This window comes from Pelophylax lessonae, assembly GCF_965119305.1.
Source record: "Pelophylax lessonae genome assembly, chromosome: 1".
Lineage (NCBI taxonomy): Eukaryota > Metazoa > Chordata > Amphibia > Anura > Ranidae > Pelophylax > Pelophylax lessonae.
Genome location: NC_138768.1, coordinates 313,534,749 through 313,558,254, shown reverse-complemented (window position 1 = coordinate 313,558,254; position 23,506 = coordinate 313,534,749). Strand labels below are relative to the sequence as shown.

Sequence of the window (23,506 nt, the reverse complement as noted above, 5' to 3'; positions counted from 1 at the left end):
CTCCTGATTGGCTGACTTTGATTGACAGCGGCAGGAGCCAGTGACGCCGCAGCTGTGTCTCAGGAGGGAGAGTCCCAGATGGCCGAGGGACTCGTGGACATCGCTGGATAGAGAGGGGGGTCAGGTAAGAATTAGGGGGTGCTGGGGAGGCTGCTACACATGGAAGACCTTTTATCTTATTGCACAGAATGCATTAAGTTAAAAACCTTCTGACTTTACGACTCTTTTAAGAACCACTGTTCTAAATCATACGCTCTTAAAGACAGGGCTCCCTTTCCTGGTGTTTCTTAATATTTTACAGCTGCATACCCTTTTCTTTGGAATATTTTACATATTGTATTACCCTTTTTTGTTTTCTTTAATATATATTACAATGCCATAAGAGTTAATGGCGCTATATACATCAAAAATAACTTATTTCCTTTTTCTTGCTATACATGTTTTATTTCATGTCTCTTCAATACAGGATCATCATCACAGGAAAGAAACTAAGAATGCAAAATGTACAGTAACCACACTTTAGTAAAACGTTTTATTCTCTTAGGTTTCACCCTTGACAGAAGCACTCAGTTGTTTTTATTTGTCTTATTTCTAAGTATTTACTCTATGACTTTAATGTCCAACCTGCTCATAATCATCCTGGTTACATTCCAGAGAGCACTTCACAAACCAATGTACTTTTTCATTGGAAATTTCTCTTTCCTTGAAATGTGGTACACAACGGTTACTGTCCCTAAAATGCTAACAGGCTTAGGCACAGGAAATAAAACTATCTCCACCAGAGACTGCATTTCCCAGTTCTACTTTCTGTTCTTCCTTGGGGCCACACAACATTTTCTGTTGACCATAATGGCATATGATCGATTCTTGGCCATCTGTTACCCACTACGTTACACCACCCTAATGAGTAGATCTATATGTGGAAAGCTTGCAGCTATGTCTTGGCTTGCTGGCTGCTTATCCATCTCTCTGCCTGCTGTTATGATGACACGGTTAGTGTTCTGTGGTCCAAACACAATAGACCATTTCTTCTGTGACTTTAGTCCTCTACTTCAGTTGTCCTGTACAGACACTTGGCTGAATGAGATAATCTTTTCTGCAGTAGCTTGGGCAGTTATTCTTGGATGCTTCGCCTTTACATTTATGTCCTATGTTTCTGTGATCATTACTATTTTAAGGATACCATCTTCTCTTGGCCGTCAAAAGGCATTTTCTACTTGTGCATCTCATCTTGCCGTTGTTGGCATATTTTTTGGGACAGTTATTTTTATGTATATACGTCCAAAAGCAAAGAATTCTTCCCCAGTTGACAAAGTAGTGTCTGTATTCTATTCTGTTATAGTTCCCCTTCTCAACCCTATGATCTACAGCCTGCGAAACAAAGAAATGAAAAATGCACTGTTCAGAGCTATAAGCAAGTTAAAAGGAAAATAACTTATATAACTGCCACAAAAATCAGTTTTTACATTAAAAATTACTTCTTAACAACATATTGAAGATTATATTATTGGTTATTAATACATACAAAGCAATACCACACTTTGCCCATTGTTTGCACTTCCTGCATATTGTATTTTGAAGAGGAAATCAGTAAATGTTGTACATTCGATGCAGTGGAAAACCTTTAAGTCTGGAGGGGTCCTATACATTGGTGACTTTCCAACTCTTGGACTTTCACTTTAGAGCATCAATGGTCCTATAGCACAAGGTCTTCAAGCAGAACTCCACCCAAAAATAACACAATACAGATGATTGGCCCATTAAAAGATGAATTAATAAAATCAGCTTTAGCTGCAATATTCATCTTTCATCCAGAGCTTCCTCCAGTACATTTTTCTGCCAAAAGATGTCTTTAGTTTTATGGCCAGCATCATTCAAACCTCTTCATATGAGCTCAGGTCATTCTGGACCTGCCCCTGTAACTGAAAAGTGAATGGAAAAGCAGTGCAGTGATGGGGCCATTTCTCAAGCATTCTGCCTTCTCCACCTATCAACATGTCCCGCACATGAACCTTTTGGCTCCTTGTACTGCTTCACTCTCTCACACTCCAGCCTTGCTGTACAGAGACTGGACAAGGCTGACACCAGGTCAAATTCAGGTACTTACACTGTTTTCATTTTAAAAATGAATGTGATGGTGTATTAAAGTGGTTCTAAAGGTTGCATTCTCTGCATTAGGGAAAAAGCTTTCTGAGTGCAGCTCCTCCCCCCAGACCCTCCCCCCTTTGTACTTACCTGAGCCCAAACTCAATCCAGCACTGTTCAGAGGAGCAGAGGCTCTGTTGGCTCTCTCTCTCTCTCTCTCCTTGAAGGCTCAGAGACAACAGTGGAAACCACTGGCAAGTGGCTTGCTATGGTAGGCACTTGGGGTGGGGGAGGGGGGGTTGGAGGGAGCCAGTGAAGACCTGAGAAGAGGAGGATCAAGGCCGCTCTGAGCAAAATCATTGCACAGAACAGGTAAGTATGACATGTTTGTTAGAAAAAAAATCACGGAGTGTACAATCAATCACTTAAATGATTACAAAGCTGCATTCATTTTTGTCCTTAAAGCGGAGTTCCACCCGAAATTTATACTTACCTCCATCTTCTCGCTCCCGGTCACCTGAAAAACAAATGGATAATCGCAATTTTTTTTTTTTTTCACTTACCTTTTAGAGAAAATATACTCACCTTACTTCCTTCTTCCTCCCCTCGGCGGCCACGGCGATTCGTCACTTCCTGGCTTTTGCAATGATTCCTGGGAGCTGAACGTCATCGCTCCCAGGAATCATTGCGCCTGCACCGGCCCCGACGTCAGTTCCGGGGCGCGCGCGTCATTCCCTTCTAAACAGCTTCTGGGCATGCCCAGAAGCTGTGGAGGGATGACGCGCGCGACCCGGAAGTGACGTCGGGGCCGGTGCAGTGCATCGTGGGACCGAAGAAGGAGGAAGAGGACCGAAGAGGACGCGGAAGAGGATCGCGCTGGCTTCAAGCTGCCCACACCCGAGATGGCAGCGCTGGAGAAGACAATTTCAAGGTAAGTATTTCTCCTGAAAGGTAAGTGCAACCCGGGACAGATCAGAGGCTAGCCATTGTGGAATGTGCTAGCCCTGACTGTCCCGGGGTTATCTTTATAAAAAAATGTATAACTAGGGTGGAACTCCGCTTTAATAACTGCCTGGAATTCAGCTGTAACTGAGTGTCTTTTCTCTTATGCAGGGAGAAAGCTGACACGGGGAACCTTGGAAACCCTTGTTTCATTCTACCAAATACAGCAATTCTAAAAGGTTATACCCCTGTTGTGTATAACAAACAGATGGAGAAAACCTACCGCTAGACTGGTATAATTATAATGGTAGGGTGTCTTGATTCTTTTTTTATTTAAATGTTTTCTTTTTTGAAGGTATAAACAGCCCACTTAATTTCACTATGAATGAGAATCATTGTACAAAATGTGTAAACGTGTTTTAATTTATTTTTATTAAACCTTGTTTTTTTTATGGAGGATTGGGCTGGGGGTCCTGGCATGTGTTTCACTTTTTGGATTCCATATTCAAAGACAGTGTCGTTTCAAAAACAACTCAATATTTGTACTACGTGTATCCTGTAGTACCAAAATGCAAGGAAAAATAAGGTACACCCCTTTTGAAAAGTAAGATTTTAAACAATATCTCAATGAACACAAGAACAATTTCCAAAATTGTGAGAGTTTTATAGAACATTTGTTTAGCTCATTACATGAAAGTATGATTAATATTATAATTTAGATTCCAAAATCTTCAGTTTTACTTAAAGAGGTTGTAAACCCATACATTTTTTTTTTTTTGCAACCTGAAAGAGAAACACATAATGAGCTAGTATGCACTGCATACTAGCTCATTATGAAATACTAAAGCAGGGTTTGGTGCCTCAAGCCAAGGGGGTGGGATTTTATGGGCTAGTCAGGTAGTAAACTTGTAGTAAAATTATATAGTAATTTATTGAAGGAAAATAAATAAGATGAGATGAGTAACGAAAAATACATGGAAATGTGTTTCAACATATTACAAAACAAAAAATATTACCAACAAATCTCCCCTGTGATGGTACACAGCTTTAATGAAGAATTTTACACCCTGGTCGACAAAGCATACAATAACAAAATTATCACACAAACCCTTTGGGAATTCATTCGAACCAAACACCCACGGGTACCAACATTTTATGCTCTTCCCAAAGTGCACAAAGACCCGCTAAATCCGCCTGGACGACCCATCATCTCCGGCAACGGCTGCATTACTGAAAAAGTCAGCCAAGTAATTGATGCCCATCTTAAGCCTCACGTCACGAAATTGGCCTCGTACATTAAAGATACTGGACACCTCCTCCAAATCTTGGATAACATCACCATACCAACAGACGCCATCCTTGTTACCATTGATGTTGAAACACTTTATAACAACATCCCTCACAGCAAAGGCCTACAAACAGTTGAAAAAATACTCAGACAACAAAGCAGACACGATACTAACTTTAATACCTTCATCATTCAAATGCTTAAATTCATACTTCATCATAACATTTTCTCTTTCTGCGGTACGTATTACGTCCAATCATGCGGAGTCGCTATGGGCACCAGCTGTGCACCCACCTATGCAAACATCTACCTGGGAGAATGGGAAGAAGACTTTCCAACATCAGAAGACACCCAACAATATACCAACTATATAATGTTATGGCAAAGGTACATTGACGACGTACTTCTCATATGGAACGGACCGGAAAAACTATTACAAGAATGTCTCAACAAAATGAATCAAAACACATTCAATATGTACTTCACTATGACATACAGCTCAACACAAATACCATTCTTAGATACGTACATCTACAAGGATCCATCTGGTAATCTAATGACAACACTTTTCCGAAAGGAAACAGCCGGCAACACGGTACTACATGCTAAAAGCTTTCACCCAGAACCACTAAAGAGATCGATACCATATAGTCAGTTTTTAAGACTTAAAAGGATTTGTACCAACCATACAAAGTTCCAAATGGAAGCCAACGCCCTCAGAAACAGACTACTACAAAGAGGATACTCCAAAACATGCCTTAAAAAGGCCTTCAATCGTGTCAACCAACAAGACAGACAAGAGATCATATACAAAAAAAGGCAAGACACAAAAAAAGAACCTCCTCCAACCCGAATTATCATGCGATTCTCCAATGAACATAACAAAATTAGAAACATTTTACAGAAAAATTGGTCTATCCTCACAGAAGACCCCACACTCAAAGATCTGGTACCCGACCACCCACTCATCACCTATAGAAAGAGCCGTTCTATACACCAAACACTAATACATAGTGAAATGAAAACAAGAAAAGACCCATGCAAAACCAGAGGCACTTTTCCGTGTGGGTCCTGTGCCCAGTGCAAAGTAATACCTAAAACTACTCATCTCATTCTCCCTAATGGCGAAAATTTTACCCCCCGTCATTTTGCTAACTGCAAAACCATGGGGGTAGTATATATTATGAACTGCCAGTGTGGTGCGTTTTACATTGGAAAAACACGTCAAGAATTTGGACTAAGAGTCAACAAACACGTACAAAGTATGAGTATTGGCAATTTTCATCTTCCATTAGGCCATCACGTAGCCTACCACCACAAACACAAAATGCCAAAAGTATCTTTTTCAGTACTAGATCGCATCCACATTCCAGCCAGAGGAGGGGACTGGAATAAGTCCCTCCTACAGATTGAGATGCGTTGGATAAGGAAATTAAACGCCACTAGACCACCAGGACTCAACGAAAATGAAAGTTACCGCCCCTTCCTAGAGGGCTTTGCCTCTGGCAAAACTGACTAAGTAAAATAACATACAAAAACGGTCTTCTCTCTCTTTTTTACATACAAAAAACCCCTCTGCCTCCCTCCCCCCCCCTGTTTAGCATTTCAGAAGGGACCATCCCATCCCTACCCACAACGTCTCCCCATTAGGTCCCCCCGCCCCTCCTGTCGTAATTAACATTGCTGCAATATATTACTTATTATATTTGTTATGCTCCTATTACAATTATGTACATGTTATTTTTTGCATTCTTGCATAATATCTTGAAAAGATTCACTATTTATTTATATGTTTCACATACTGTGACAATCAAGTTCTTATCCCGTAACCCAACCTTTGTTCTTTCCCAAACCCACCCGGCACAGGTAACCCCAGAGAATTCTATCTCTGGGGGAAGTATGGAGAAAATTCCAGCGGCTTGCACCCACTGGAAATGCGCCCGGTCAGGGAGCAACTTTCCCCATCCAATATCTGTGTCGGCGGCTACGGAACATCTTTCTTCTTTCCCCACGTCACCGGCTGGATGCGCGCGCACCATCCTGGCACGCACCACGCCGTTGCGCCGACCCGCAACCGGGCAGACGCATTGACGTCATCGATGCGCAATGCGCATGCGCCAGGGGATATAAATAGCCGGGGATTTCCAATAGGGCGCCACTTCCCTCCCACCGAGGGAACGTGACGGATGCCCTAGGACGAGCCACCCTGGATACTTCCTTTCTCTACTACCAACAGTGAGTTACCCATCCACTAATGCAACATTTATGCATTACTGGATGTTTTTTCAAGTGTTAAAAATGCCTCATTTAAGGCTCACTTGTGCATATTATCCATCAGGGAGAAAACAGAAAACCAGGGCTCCCCCTGCTGGCACACTCTAACTACTCTCACAATTGTAAGTGAATTTACCTGCTATATAGTAGCTCACGTAAAAATCATTTTCTACTCCTGACAATATGATTCACAAAAATTTCAGGTGATCCATGAAGGGCTTTTTGACCACAATAAACCAAAGCATCTATACCTCTCATGTAAGTCGTGGCAATTTATCCCCTTCTTTACTCGCAAATCAAACTTATTTTGAATACCATATATTCTTTACACCACAGACAGCAAGTCCACAACAAATCCTGTGTGATTAGCTTTGGGTGAACAAACAGAAAGGTCCGGGATCCAACTTTTAGTCACAAGTATGTGTACACTTATTTTCTCTTAAAATAAATATTATCTTGAAGAATTGAATCTCTAATACATATCCACCATATATCTTTCAGAGATGGTGGCCCTCTCGCTTCCTTGATAAAGGCAATACAGGCCGAAACGCGTCGGAAGCTTCAGATATACAATCTCTCTCCAAATAGCTCACTTGGCTGAGCACTTACAGACAGAGATCTATATCAAAGTCACCCTTCACATTGTCACTTACTACTTATTTCCTTTTCACCTTTCACATGGGTCTATAACCCATTGGCACAAATATGATGATTATTATTGTATGAAATCTTATTTATTTTCCTTCAATAAATTACTATATAATTTTACTACAAGTTTACTACCTGACTAGCCCATAAAATCCCACCCCCTTGGCTTGAGGCACCAAACCCTGCTTTAAGATTATACAATTTGGGATGTTGGCTACACCTACCACTTAGGCATCAAGGATCAATCCTCTATTTATCATTATGAAATACTTACCTTAGAACGAGCCCCCGCCGTGCCGCCCGCTTACCTGTATGACGGGGGACATGTCCAGTCGCCCGTCTTCCGGGATCGCGGCATCCGGCCATCTGATTGGCCGGAGCCGCGGTGACGTCACGCACGCGCGCGGGAGCCAACGGTCACAGCACGGGGCTCTGAAGAAACGGCGCCAGCGGCCGTTCCTTCAGAGCGCATGCGCCAGTGACGTCACTGGCTGCATGTAAGGTAAATATCTCCTAAACGGTACATGTTTAGGAAATATTTACAGTACCTATAGGTAACCTTATCATAGGCTTACCTATAGGTAAAAGTTGCAGAGGAGGGTTTACTTCCTCTTTAAATTAGTTGATGCAAAAATGAATACACACACAACAAAAACTACTACATCTAGTATTTTGTATGACCTCCATGTTTTGTACAGCACCAAGTCTTCTGGGCATGGAATTAACAAGTTGGAGACATATTGCAACATCTATCTTTTTCCACTCTTCAATAACAACCTCTTTTGGAGCCTGGATGCTGGATGGAGAATGATGCTCAACTTGTCTCTTCAGAACTTCCCATTTGTGTTCAATTGGGTTCAGATCAGGAGACATACTTGGCCACTAAATCACTTTTACACTGTTCTTCTTCAGAAATGCAACAGTAGCCTTAGATGTGTGTTTTGAATTGTCATGTTGCAGAAGTTTACAATGACTAATGGCACAGAGCGGTGGTAACATCTTCTCTTTCAATATAGAGCAGTAAATCTATGAAATCATGATACCATTGATGAAATGCAGCTTCCCAACACCAACAGCACTCATGCAGACCCACAGAAGGACACTGCCACTACCATCTTTCACTGTAGGCACCATGCATTTTTCTTTGTACTCCTCATCTTTGCAACGTCATACAGTTTTGAAGCCATCAATTCCAAAAACATTTATCTTGGTCTCCTCACTCCAGAGTACAGAGTCTCAGTAGTCTTCTTTTTCAGCATGGGCCCTGGCAAATTCTAGGCAGGCTTTTTTGTGCATGGGCTTTAGGAGAGGCATGTCCTTCTTCTGCAGTGTACGCCGTATTATGTCACGGGAAACAATCACCCCAGTTTGGCTTTCTAATTCTTTAGCTAACTGCAGTGAACTTGCATGGTGATTTCCTTCAATCCTTCTCATCAGAAAACGCTCCTGTCGAGGTGTTAACTCCCGTTGACGGCCTGGACATCTCTGTGAGATGGTTGCAGTTTCATCTTTGTTAAATTTTTGTATCACTTTGCTACAGTATTCTGACTTATAAGTAACGTTTTGCTGATCTTGTTGTAGCCTTCACCTTTCTTGTGTAAATAAATTATTTTCTTTCTCAGACCTTGTGACATTTCTCTTACATGTGGCGCCATTGCTGGCAGCATGAAATGGAAGGGGTAGTACCACCCTTTTATAATCAACTGTCTGCTGGACACCTGTTTATTGAATAATTAGACTCACCTATAGTTGGATTTTTGTTAATTAGAATTTTGTTGTCTAAAATTTAGCTTTGCTCCTAAGACTTCCATTGGGGTGTATTCATTTTTGCAACATGGGCTTGAATGAATTTGTTAGAAAAAAACACTTGTGTGTGCAAATTAACAAATCTTGGTTGTAATCAATGGCTTGCATTTGTGGGAGTATTTTGTAGTATAGTGTCCCATAGAAAATGTTAATTCTGAACGGAAAGTAAAGGTTTTCTGACAAATCTGTAGAGGTGCACCCATTTATGTTGGGCACTGTACTTGGGTCTGGTTTAGTTTTTACATTTACCTCAACATCTCTATGTAGTCAATTATTAGGAAAGACAAGGGCCGTGGGGTCTATTTCAAGTTTGCTCATAGCAAATAAAGGCCCAACATTTTACAACATGATGTATCTATGGCTTTTCTTAAGGGCACAAAGGTTAATTTCTTTAAACAAATTAAATTAACATATGAAAAGAGAGAGGCTGGATATACACCCATGTGTTGCACCTTTACACCAATAAACCTTCTCAATGCAGTCACATAGCAGTGCACTGCAGTTTGAAAAGGGCAACCATCTGTGGTGCGGTGCATTGTCAAAAAAGGAGTCAGGTCTGGTCTGAGATGGAAGGAGGTGCATTGACAGCCTGTTTACATTTACATTCTGCCATGGATGCTGTGCATTGGGATGACTGCACGCAAAGGAGAGACATCATCCCACACCACCCCTCTGGAGCAGGTTTTTTTTTTTTTTTTCTTTGTACACGTTAAAATCAGAATTTTTGCCCAAAAAAATATTTAAAGCCCACAGAACATTATATACTTCATGAAAGCAGAGGGAGTGTTACAATTTTGAAATCACTATGTTTACGCAGCTGTTTATTAAATCAATATTTTCAGTAAAAAATACACTAAAATGAAGTTTAGCGCACACAAATGCAATTCAATCCCCCCCCCCCTTTTTTTTTTTTAATATTTGCATGTCAGCTGACAGGGGTGCTTTTTGCAAAATGTATGATTTCTTATTTTTATTTATATTATTTACATTTTACATCAGGTTTTTAGCCCCTTCATGACCAGGGCATTTTTGCTATTTAGAACTGTGCTACCTTAACTGGCAATTGCGCGGTCATGCAATCCTGCACTCAAATGAAATTTAGATTTTTTTTTCACACAAATAGAGCTTTCTTTTGGTAGTATTAAGTCCCGGTTCACACTACCGCGACTTGTCAGGCGACTGGGCCGCCTGACAAGTCACGGTCCATTCAGTGCTATGGGAACCGTTCTAATAGGAGCGACTCAAGTCGGTCCGACTTAGAAAATAGTTCCTGCACTACTTTTGACCAAAGTCGGATCGATTTGCATTGACTTCCATTATGTGAAGTCCGTGCAAGTCGCGCCGAAGTCGCGGTGCACGGCCACTTCACTAGTCGCCCCCGAAGTCGTGTCACCATAGTGTGAACCGACTCTTATTCTGAAATTTTCTTAGTTTCTGTTTAAACATTTTGCAAACATTATTTCTCTATGTTTAGGCCAAAGTGTATTCTGCTTCATGTCTTTGGTAATAGCCCAAATCAGTGTATATTATTTAGTCTGTGTAAAAGTTCTATAGTCCACAAACTATGGTATACAGTATATCTAAAAATTGATCAGTCCTGATGTACTGACGGCTTCTCATTACTTAATGCCCAAAAATGCCAGAAAAATTACAAATACCTCCCAAATGACCCTTTTTTAGAAAGTAGACAGTCCAATGTATTTAGTAAGAGACACGGCGAGTTTTTGAAGTTGTAGTTTTTTTGGAAATTTTTTTTTCACATTTTTTTTTTTTACATACTGTCACCAGAAAATACAGCATCATCATATGACTAGTGTGGCTGTGATCAGGGATACTGACTGGTGACAGTTTTATTCTGTTTTTTAACTTCTTTTTTTTTTTTACATCCTGCAATCAGGGTAGTTCAGTGTCACCATAGTGACACTGTACTACTCTGGGGGGGGGGGGGGTGATCAGGGATTTTTTTTTTTACACCAGACACAGTGGTCACAGGATCGCGCCTCAGGGGGCGTGGCAACTAACATTCGCCAGCACATCGTGGCTTAATAAAGATTGCCCAAAGCTTTTCTTGCAGAAAGATCACATCACAAAGAACTAAGTGGAACGTTTCAGAGCCACACCGGACCCCTTTGTCAGGCATGTGGAGCATGCCAGTGAACATGAGCACTGCGATTTTCGGATCCATCACAGTTCCCCAAGGATGCTGCTCGCCAGCAGTTAATGTACTGTTGGCAGGCGGCAAGTGGTTAATTACATTTTTCATTTATTTTATTGCTATAACAAGGGGGCTCAACAAGCCCCCTATGTAATAGCATTGGGAAGGTGACAGGTACCATTTATGAAGATATCAGAGCTCCTGCCTTCTGCTCCGATAGATCAAACACAAAACTGTGCTTGATCCTCTTTATACCCCTCTTTTTAGCTAACAACTGTGAACCTGGGACAGTTCCAGATTCACACTCAGCACAGGAGATTGGGCGCTGTTTTTCCCCGATTTCCTCCTGCTCAACATTCTGAAGTGGTTTCGGTTTCTATTCGTGTATGTAAAGGTTTTATGAAGATGTATTGATCCTGGTACTTTTTGTTTTCTCTCTGAGGCATTTTTAAAAGGATGGTGGTCTCCCTGTGCTTTTATCCAATCTGAAGCAGTTAATGCCAATGCTGGTTGATTGACATTTGCTCTGAGTATTAAGCAGCTGAGACAAGGATTTCTTTCAAATGTGACAGCATCTTTTTTGTTGGACAGCTTGGGATCGTATAATAAAGCTAGTGAATAAATAATGTCTATTTGCAGGATCAACAGGTAAAACAATAGAGGGACTCAAAAAAAAAAACACTGCTGTGTTTGACATATATGATGCAATCTTTCACTAGCGCAAAGTCTTTCATTTTGTCTCTAGTTACACTTTAACTCCTTAACTGACATGTACATCACGAACAAACTGCTTGCAGCATGCCCGCTCCTTAACCCTTACGTCCACTGCAGTTTCAGTCTATGGGTTTAATTTGCTAAAGGCAAATTTTTTTTTTTTTAAATCCGAAAAAAGTTTTATTGAGAGAAACACACATCACCACAATAAACATCAAAACAGTATACAGGTATCATAACACAGAGAAATCACCATCCCCACATAAAACAGCATGCCCAAAAAGTGCGACACAAACCTGTTCAGAGTAGTCAGCCCATCAACAGAAATGCCAAACACAGTAATACATCTCCCCCGTCCGCCCCCAATGCATCAAACAACCATTCCACATCAATCCCAACCTATATACATACATTTAAGATAACAAACGATCTAGGATGAGGTCATTAGGAGCCATTCCCGGGCAGTTCAACCAAGCACCCCATATTTTAGAAATTTTTTGTGGAGAGCCCCTATGTTGGTATATAACCTTTTCCATTCTGAGAGTGCCCCCCATCTGCTCCAGCCACATCCTGTAAGTAGGAGGGTCAGCTGCAATCCAGTGTCTCAATATAAGTAGGCGAGCTTGGAACAGGGCACGGGAGGCCGCCTCTCGCAAGAATCTGTCTTCCACATGTTGGTCCAGGATTCCCAAAATGCATTGTTTAGGGTCCCCTGGGATGTCCACTCCCAGGGTTCTATTAATAGCAAAACGTACCGCGGTCCAATATCTGTGTAATTTTGGGCAGCGCCACATCAGGTGAATCAAGTCTCCCACCTCCCTTTGACAACGACCACAGAGGTCGTGGTCCCGGACACCCATGGAATATAATTTCAGAGGAGTATGATGGACCCTGAGTAAAATGTATAATTGAGACACCTGATGCGAGACATTCAAAGAGCATGTGCGGACCGACTCTAGGGCCTCCTCCCACTGCTCACCTAGGATCTCCCCCACATCAACGCTCCATTGGTCACAAGCTCTGCCAGGGTATTTTTCTATGTACGTACTCAATAGGGAGGCATAGCAGCTGGATATGAACCCCTGATAAGGGCAAATTAACTATTCACTTTGCAAAGGAAGTTGCAATTTGCAAGAAAAATATCCTCAGAACAGCGAATACGTTTTTTTTTTCCCCCACTTGAACATTATTTGGTATTCTTTGCAAACTAAATTTTGACGTATTTATTAAGGTCTGGGAAAAATTCCCTTGCAAAGTGAGCAGCCTATTAGCCTTAGTAAACTATATGACCACCCTATAACAGTGGTCTCTAAACTGTGGCCTGTGAGCAGCCTTTTGCTTGCCTGTATGCGGCCCTTGGGGCATTGTTTCTCATACAGATACAAGGCAATATTCCTCCCACAGACAATGATGGGGCTCATACCTTCAACTGTTGCCAATGATGGGGCATTTTTTCTCCCAATAACACCAATAATAGGGCACCATTCCTCCCACTGACACCAATGACGGGGCACTATTCCTCCTACTAACCAGAGGTGCTATATGAGTTTTTTACTCCCACTCACCACCAAACCTGAGACATTGTCTACTCCCACTGACACTGGGGCATTTTATACTCCAAACAGTCACAGTCCAGCCCTCCTAAAGTCTGATGCACAGTAAACCGGTCTTTTGTTCAGAAAGTTTTGAGACCCCTGCCCTATAAGATCACGTCAGAAGTACAGTATCTCACAAAAGTGAGTACACCCCTCACATTTTTGTAAATATTTTATTATACCTTTTTATGTGACAACACTGAAGAAATGACTCTTTGCTACAATGAAAATTAGTAAGTGTACAGCTTGTGTAACAGTGTAAATTTGCTGCCCCCTCAAAATAACTCAACACACAGCCATTAAATGTCTAAAACACTGGCAACAAAAGTGAGTACAACCCTAAGTGAAAATGTCCAAATTGGGCCCAAAGTATCAATATTTTGTGTGGCCACTATTATTTTCCAGCACTGCCTTAACCCTCTTGGGCATGGAGTTCACTAGAGCTTCACAGGTTGCCACTGGAGTCCTCTTCCACTCTTCCATGACGACATCACGGAGTTGGTGGATGTTAGAGACCTTGGGCTCCTCCACCTTCCGTTTGAGGAAGTCCCACAGATGCTTAATAGGGTTTAGGTCAGGAGACATGCTTGGCCAGTCCATAACCTTTACCCTCAGGTTCTTTAGCAAGGCAGTGGTCGTCTGGGAGGTGTGTTTTGGGTCGTTATGTGTGAATACTGCCCTGCGGCCTAGTCTCTGAAGGGAGGGGATCACGCTCTGCTTCAGTATGTCACAGTTCATGTTGGCATTCATGGTTCCCTCAATGAACTGTAGCTCCCCAGTGCCGGCAGCACTCATGCAGCCCCAGACCATGACACTCCTACCACCATGCTTGACTGTAGGCAAGATACACTTGTCTTTGTACTCCTCACCTGGTTGCCACAACACCATCTGAACCAAATAAGTTTATCTTGGTCTCATCAGACCATAGGACATGGTTCCAGTAATCCATGTCCTTAGTCTGTTTATCTTCAACAAACTGTTTGCGGGCTTTCTTGTGCATTATCTTTAGAAGAGGCTTCCTTCTGGGAAGACAACAATGCAGACCAATTTGATGCAGTGTTCGGAGTATGGTCTGAGCACTGACAGGCTGACCCCCCACCCTCATACCTCTATTTCCCAAATACAACCTCTGGATAGGACACTGAGCACCTGCACTCAACTTCTTCGGTTGACCATGGCGAGGGCTGTTGTTGAGTGGAACCTGTCCTGTTAAACCGCTATATGGTCTTGGCCACCGTGCTTCAGCTCAGTTTCAGGGTCTTGGAAATCTTCTTATAGCCTAGGTCACATGTGTCAAACACAAGGCCCGTGGGCCGAATCCAGCCCTCCAGGCATTTTCAAGTGGCCCTTGCACCTCTTCTGCAGCTGCAGCAACCCTCTGATTTCTGTCTCAGCAGTCGGCAGCAGAGAGAACGATGGAACTCCACCTACAGATCCTGTGCCTCTTTGTGCTGCCCCAGCACACCCACATCTCAGCATTCAGCATACTCTGGGAGCTGACTCCAGCCCTTCTCTGATCCTCCTGCAGACCCTGCACTTTCTGCTTCTCAGCCCTGCTCCCAGCTTCTTCTCGGCAGCAGCATAAAGTAAGGGGGGTGTAATGTGATGTAAGGGAGGGTGGGGGGCTCTTGACATCTATTCTTACAGGTACAGCCTGTCCTTTGAGGACAACTATAACGCTGATGTGGCCCGTGATGAAATCAAGTTTGACACCGCTGACCTAGGCCATCTTTATGTAGAGTAACAATTCTTTTTTTCAGATACTCAACAGAGAGTTCTTTTCCATGAGGTGCCATCTTGAACTTCCAGTGATCAGTATGAGAGTGTGAAAGCGATAACACCAAATTTATTATATCTGCTCCCCATTCACACCTGAGACCTTGTAACAATAATGAGTCACATGACACCAGGGAGGGAAAATGGCTAATTGGGCCCAATTTGGACATATTCACTTAGGGGTGTACTCACTTTTGTTGCCAGAGGTTTAGACATTAATGGCTGTGTGTTGAGTTATTTTGAGGGGACAGCAAATTTACACTGTTATACTAGCTGTACACTAACGACTTTACATTGTAGCAAAATGTCATTTCTTCAGTGTTGTCACATGAAAAGATATAATAAAATATTTACAAAAATGTGCGGGGTGTACTCACTTTTGTGAGATACTGTATATATTCAAGTTAAAGCCATCTGGTGCCCAGGGCTGCCTGCAATTTTATTATTTGTGATCGGTGGCTAACAAGCCACCAATTACATATATTCATAAAATTGACACCACTCACTCGTGCTGCTGTAGTTTGCTGGGACAAAACTGCAGTGGCCAGTGAGCGTCTGTAGAACAATGGAACACCTTCATCAATGGATGTGATCACGTGTTTAGGATCTCCTGCAAAGAAAGGCCCTATTAACAAGATTGGCACTCTCTACCGACCCTCTGAAAAGCAACAGCCACAAAAGGAGGAAGAATAACAGATGTCAGGCATTCAGGAGGCAATACTGCCATCTCCTGAATGCCTATTTTCTTTATTAAAATAAAATTTCAGTAAAATGGGGATTTTGCATAGAAATAACATGCTGCGAGTCATGTTTAACAGTGCTACTGCCTGCTCCCGTGACGTGCTGTATAACTTTTAGGCATCTTGGCTGTGGCAATATGCACTGCCCTTCCTACCCTCAGCCACCATTGCACAGTAGGTGGGTGGAGAAAAGTGGCTCAACAAAGCCTTGAGAAGTGCTCATTCATGGCAAGATCAAGGTGTTTAAAATAGGACTTTGAGACACCACAAAATTACTTTTAGTGCCCTTTCACACCAAACGCAGTTGGATGCATTTTGAACTGCACTCCAACTGCATAAACAGCCCAAAATCAAGGTAATCCTATGGGCATAGTTCATATCATTGCAGGGCAGTTCAGCGCAGTTAAAAAAGTAGAGCATGCTGCAATTTACCTCACCGAAAACACAGGTAATGTGCTACAAACAGGCTTCAAATGCACTGCACAATGCTTTTTTAAGCCAAGCAAACCAAGCCCAAAATCGTTTTGAAAACTGCACTTCAAATGCAGCACATAATGCGTGTGTCAAACGTGCTTCAAATGCATGTAAACATGCAGTCAAAAATGTGCAGTTATCTGCAGTTTCTGCTGTGAATGAGCCCTAAGGTTTAACCACTTGCTGACCAGTTGTCGTAGTTTTACTGCGACGGGTCGGCTCTATTGCGCAAAATAACTTACCTGTACGTCGTTTTGTGCAATAGCCAGTGGGGGTGCACGCACCTCCGAGCCAATCAGCTGGTCTGGCAGATGCGATGTCTGCCGGCCACCTGTGATCGCTCTCATAGAGACAGAACGGTGGTCTGTCTATGTAAACAAGGCAGACCGCCGTTCTGTCACAGATGAACACAGGGATCCTGTGTTCCTGCTATTCAGGAACACAGATCTCGATGTTCATCTAGGTAGTCCATCCCCACACAGTTAGAAAGCAACCTCTCCCCTGCCAGTGTCATTAGTACAGTTTTAGTGCATATTTTTAACACTGATTACTGTAGTAATGTTACTGGTCCCCTCAAAAGTGTCAGGTGTCCGATCTGTCCACCGCAATGTCGCTGTTCCCCTAAAAAAATAAAACATGAAAAATGAAATCACTGATCGCCATTACTAATAAACAATAAATAAATAAAATAAAAATGCCATAATCCCCTAGTTTGTAGACACGATAACTTTTGCACAAACCAATCAATATACACTTATTGGGATTTTTTTTTACCAAAAATATGTTGAAGAATACATATTGGCCTTAAATTAGGTGTTTTATAGCAGATAAAATGGATTTTTGAATTCCTGTAAAATCCTTTTTCTCTGAAGTTCATTGACAGACGCAGCTCCATATCTTCTTGACCATTGGATTATGCTGTCCCCTACAGGGAGCAGGACACTAGGCAGGAAAAAGCTTTACCACGCCTATGGGGCAGTCCCTGCAGGCATACACCCACTCATTCTGCTATAGCCCTCAGTTTTGTTGCAAGCAGTGCTTTGAAGCAAAAATCCCCATCCCACTCATATCTAGAGGGGCAGGTGCTGCGTCTGTCAATGAACTTCAGAGAAAAGGATTTTACGGTAAGTCAAAAATCCAGTTTTCTCTATTGTTCATTGACAGACGCAGCTCCATATCTTCTTGACCATTGGGATGTCCCAAAGCAGTATTTGCATGAGGGGTTGGAAAAAAAAATGCAAAAAAGAACGTAATTCCCCCAAGGCTAAACTTAGCCAACCAGGTAACATGGAGCTCAACCAGGAAAAACTGGAGCTCACCCAGAAAAAACACACACCCTCAAAGAGAAAAAATGTTCTCTTTTAGACAGCAGCCTGCAAAAACTTGCAGCCAAAAGAGGCATCCGAAGATGCCAACACATCTACTTTGTAGAATTTTGTGAACGTGTGCACTGACGACCAAGTGGCCGCCTTGTAAACTTGCAGCACTGACGCCTGATGGCGAAAAGCCCAGGAAGCACTCAGCGCCCTAGTAGAGTGCGCCTTCACAGGGAAAGGAGGAACCTAACCCTTCAGCAAATAAGCCTGAACTATCGTCTGTCTGATCCATTTGGATATGGTCGCAGCAGAGGCAGCCAATCCTTTATGAGATCCTTCGGTAAGGACAAATAGAGCATCTGATTTTCTGAATGACTCAGTAGCCGCCAGGTAAACTCTAATTGCCCGCACCACATCCAAAGAATGTAATGCCATTTCCTTGGAATGCTTGGGCTTAGGACAAAGTGAAGGCAGCACAATGTCTTCATTCAAATGAAAATCAGAAACCACCTTAGGAAGAAATGACTGATTAGGTTGGAGTACCACTTTATTTCTGTGGACAACCAGATAAGGTGAGCGGCAGGACAACGCTGCCAATTCAGATACTCTGCGGGCAGAAGTAATAGCCACCAAAAAAGCAACCTTCTGAGACAAGGAAAGCAGAAGACTCTCCATAATGTTCTCAAAAGGGAGGTTTTTGAAGAACAGATAATGCCAAATTCAGATCCCACATTCAGATCCCACAGAGGTAGCGGGGATCACCTCGGGGAAGCCATATGGTGAACCCCCTGAATAAAAAGTGGGAATCAGGGCATGCGTAGCTAAAGGGCATTGGAAAAAACACAGCCAGAGCCGACACTTGGCCTTTGATAGTGCCCAAAACCAACCGCTGTTCAACACCTTTTTGAAGTAAAGTCAAAACCCTAGCCACTGAGAACAAGCGAGGGTGCACCTTCAATGATTCACACCATGAATTGTACGATTTCCATCTACGATGATAGATTTTTCTGGAAGTAGATTTCCTGGCCTTCAGTAGTGTAGGAATCACTGAATCAGAAAGACCTCTATCCTTCAATACCTGACTTTCAACAGCCATGCCGTTAAAGCCAGCGACTGTAAAGCAGGATGGAGGAACAGTCCTTGAGACAGCAGATCTTCCCTGAGAGGAAGTCTCCAGGGAGCATCGGCGACCAACCTAATCAGGTCTGCGTGCCAAGACCGGCGAGGCCAGTCTGGGGCGACCAGAATGACTGGAACCCCTTCCACTTCTATCCTGCAAAGAAGCCTTAGCAGAATTTTAAGCGGGGGAAATCAACAAATCAGCTGATACTTATTCCAAGGAGCCACCAGTGCGTCTGTGGCGTCGGCCAGAGGATCCAGAGACCTGGCTACGAACCTCTGAACCTTCTTGTTGAGTCCAGAAAACAAGTCGACATCGGGTGTCCCCCACCAGACACACAGGAGATGAAACACCTCCGGGTGTAGGGACCACTCCCCTTGATCCAACACCTGGCGACTCAGGTAATCCACCTGCCAGTACTCCATACTTTGGATGTGCACAGCAGAGAGGGCTGGAACAAACTTTTCTGCCCAATCCAGGATCTCGGCCATCTCCTGTGCCGCCAAGACACTCTTGGTGCCCCTTTGATGATTGATGTAAGCCACGGACGTGGCATTGTCCGATTAAATCTGGACTGGACAATCTTGCAGGCAGTTTGTCCAGTGGCTCAGGCAAAGCTTTATCGCTCTGAGCTCCAAAATATTTATTGGAAATTTGGACTCTTCTACTGTCCAGGACCCCTGGGCGCAGAACTTCCCCAGCACTCCTCCCCAGCCTGACAGGCTGGCGTCCGTGGTTACCAGCGTACAATACAACGGAAGGAAGGACTTGCCCTGACGTAGTGCGAACGAGTGAATAATAGTGAAACGTGGCATAGTAGAGCAGTCTTTGTGTTGTGACTCAACCGAATCAAAGCATCCTAGGACTTTGAATCTTTGTTTCATTTGACGAGAAACTCCCTTTGTAAGGGTCTCGTGTGGAACTGAGCAAACGGAACCACCTCGAAGGTTGACACCATCAGACCCAAGGCCCACATGCAAGTCTGCAGAGAGGACAAATTGTTAGCCAACAATAGACGGATCGCCCCCTGCAACTTGTGCAGACTGTACGGAGGAAGAAAGACCCTCGCCAAAGTGGAATCCAGAGTCAGGCCCAGATGATCCAGTGTTAATGAAGGTATCAGGGCAGATTTTTTTAAATTGATGTTCCAACCAAACTCTTGCAGAGTCCATACAGTGATCATCAAGTTGCCCAACAGGGCTGAATGAGAGTCCACCCTCAATAGGAGATTGTCCAGGTATTCCCGTACCGAAATCCCCCGTTGGCGCAGTAATGCCAACATCAGAGCCAGCACCTTGGTAAAGACCCTGGGGTTGGAGACGAGACCAAAGGGTAACGCTACAAATTGATAATGTTCCTCTCCTACAGCGAAGCAAAGAAAACGCTGGTGTCCAGCGTAGATAGGGATGTATAGATATGCGTCCTTGATATCTATAGAGGCCAAAAAGTCTGTAGTCTCCACTACAGTTCGAATGGATTTCATTCAAAACTTCTGTACCCACACAAAGCGGTTCAGAGCCTTGAGATCCAGAATTGGACATACTTTGCCTTCTTTTCTGAGTACATTAAACAGGTTTGAATAGAATCCCTGAAAGCGCTCCCGAGAGGGAACCGTCATAATCACCCCTTGCTCCTGCAAGCATGAAGGGGCCTCCTGTGTGCTGAAAAATAAGGGCCCCATCTATTACGCGGTGACTTCCCCTTAGCGGATTCCAACAGACCCAAATAGGCAGTCCCCCGTAAAGAGAAGATCTGTAGAGCCTTTTTAGAAGCCTGACCCGCAGACCAGCTTTTTAGCCACACCATGTGTGTTTACCATTATTGCGTTTAGAACAATGCCACTGACGCGTGACAATTTTGTAACAGTAGGCAGGAAAAGGGAGTACCTTTACTGCCTTTAGGGAATCTGCGGGCCCCTCTGCTGCTCTATCACCCCGGTCAGCAGCTCGGTCAGCCAGCCTCGAGTAGACCCCAAAGCCGCGGCCTAAATTTGGGGCCCGATCCGGTCGCGGGTCCGCCGTCAGCTATATCAGCTTGGTCAGCAGTTTGGACAGCTCGGTTAGGAGCTCGGACAGCCTGATCAGTTGCCCGGACAGCTGAAGTGATCCGTCAGCATCTGCCGGACAGCTTGACATCTTACTCGGACAGCTTGATATGCTACTCAGACAGCTACATGGGCATCCACCAGTCAGTTCAGTCGGGCACTTCATACAGCTTGACATGGTACCCGGACAGCCGAGAGTAGGCCACAAGCCGCAAGCTGCAGCCTCAATTTTCAGCCCGATCCAGCCACGTGAGGCGCAAACCCACGTATGAAGAAACATCTGCTCCCCCTCAAGCCTATAACCGCCGCAGAGAGCCCAAAAGACATCCATGCTCCAGTCACTAATCCCCAGGGGGCCGGGAACTTGCTCAAAGACCCCCGTGTGCGACTAACAGCAAAGCCAGCTCCTACCTAACCCCGGGAGGGGTGGGGCGTGGGGATAGGTTGGGGCCAAAAGACCACAGTGACTGTTAGAAGGGCTGGGGGAATGGAAGGTAACCCAGGGGTCTGACCATCCCAAGGAGGGGCCCACGTCCACCCCGAGACCGCAAGAGCTATGGGTGGGACACTACTCACCATACCAATGACATTGAGTGGGTGCCACTCCTGACAGACTACTTCTCCACTCGAGGTGGGGGTGCCGACAGCCAAGGGGTATGCTGCGACTCAGGCCAAACCAGGTCATGTGCGTCTCAGCGAGGTGTTTCACTTGCGGGCCAGCCCCCAGTCCATTGGGGCACTGTCGCGGCGAGGCCTAGCGCTGGGCTATAACCTGCACATTCTCGCTGGCTGGGCTGGGAGACCTTAAGGATCTAGCATATCCAGTCCAAAACCCAGGCCGGCTGTTGATTGCAGTTCTCTCAGGAACATAAGTATCTAAAAAATTACATTTCTAACAAAGGTTACCTTTAAAATAAAAAAGACAAGCTAAGACCGATGTCCCAGCCGGGAACTAGGTCCTACACCTAAACTAGGCAGAAACAAAGTAAGTGAGTGGGTGTATGCCTCCAGGGACTGCCCCATAGGCGTGGTGAAGTTTTTTCCTGCCTAGTGTCCTACTCCTGTAGGGGGCAGCATAACCCAATGGTCAAGGAGATATGAAGCTGCGTCTGCCAATGAAAGATAGAGAAATAAAAAAATATATATATTTTTTTTTTTTCAGAAGTGTCGCTATTTTTTTATTTATAGAGCAAAAAATAAAAACCGCAGAGGCTATCAAATACCACCAAAAAAAAGCGCTTGGTTTGTGAGAAAAAAAGACACCAATTTTATGTGGGTACAGCGTCGCACTTGTAAGTTAAAGTAACGTAGTGCCGTATCGCAAAAAATGGCCGTTTTTTTATTAAGAGGGTAAAACCTTCCGGTCCAGAAGTGGTTACGTTTGTGGTACTAATGCTGAGTAATCATAATCATGATTCATTAGTTTCTCCTTCTTTTTAATTAAAGTTTTTTTTTTTTTTAAAGCATCATATAAGATACATGTAGTTTGATCACTCAGCTTTGCTCTGTGCCTGAACATTTCACTGAATTATTCAACATGGTTGTCTCTACAGTGAGATTATTATTACACTGTGGACATTGATCCAGACAATGACAACCTATTTTGACCTATTTTCACCAGTGTATGAAAAAAAGCTGCAAAGGCGCTTCAATACACTGGTGAAAATGAGCCTTCCTTTGATCATCAGCTCTGCTAATTTTTATAATCCGCACACGGCAAACAACTCTATCAACTCTTGGCAGATAAAGATAAACTGTACATCCAGCATAGAAAAAAAAAGAAATTACCATATGTGGGTGCTATATCCTCCAAGAAGAGAACAAATATTGCACTGGCATATAGAATAGACATTCTGTAAAGGTGCTCAACGCAAATGTAAATTTTAAGCTTACCAGATCCAATTACAGTACACTGCATCAGAGAGGTAGGTCAGTCTGTGCTTATGGTAAATTTGTGCACCTGCCATTGACTTTCTAGGCACGGATCTCTTTGGCTTGTGTCCTGTACATCTCCTTTCAATATCATGAGGGAGATCAGGGAAGACACTTTTAGAGAACTGCCAATGCAAACTTCTTAAGTGTACTCCTTGAACCCAAAAACCTCTACTTGGATGAAATGGATGGAAAAACTGCATATAGTGTAAAAATGATTCAATATTTGTTTAAACAAGAAGGAATACAAAAGTATAAAAAAAAAAAAAAAAATTACTAAAAAAAAAATTGTGATAAGCACAAACCCTATGCCATTGCAAACAGGTTGCGTAGTGAGGTCACACACAAAACTCTGCAGTACATTTTGCTGTATTGTACATCATGCAGGCTTGTGTGTGGATCTTGCTTTCCTACTTAAAGTGGAGTTCCGGCCTGAAAAAGTTTTTTTGATAAAAATACCCCCGGGACAGTCAGGGCTAGTGCATTTCAGCAACGATAGCCTCTGAACTGTCCCCGGTTTCACTTACCTGTAAGAAGAAATACTTACCTTGAAAATGTCTTGTCCAGCGCTGCCATCTCAGGTGTGGGCAGCTGAAG

At 43.4% G+C, this 23,506-nt stretch overlaps 1 protein-coding gene across 1 annotated transcript; it reads left to right on the top strand.

The window, feature by feature from the left end:
* Positions 1–501: 501 nt before the first annotated feature.
* LOC309545128 (olfactory receptor 6F1-like) lies at positions 502–1,434 on the top strand (the record flags this gene model as incomplete). Its single annotated transcript, XM_082244258.1, has 1 exon — positions 502–1,434. The coding sequence occupies one exon, from the start codon at positions 502–504 to the stop codon at positions 1,432–1,434; it is 933 nt and encodes a 310-aa protein (XP_082100384.1).
* Positions 1,435–23,506: the final 22,072 nt, after the last annotated feature.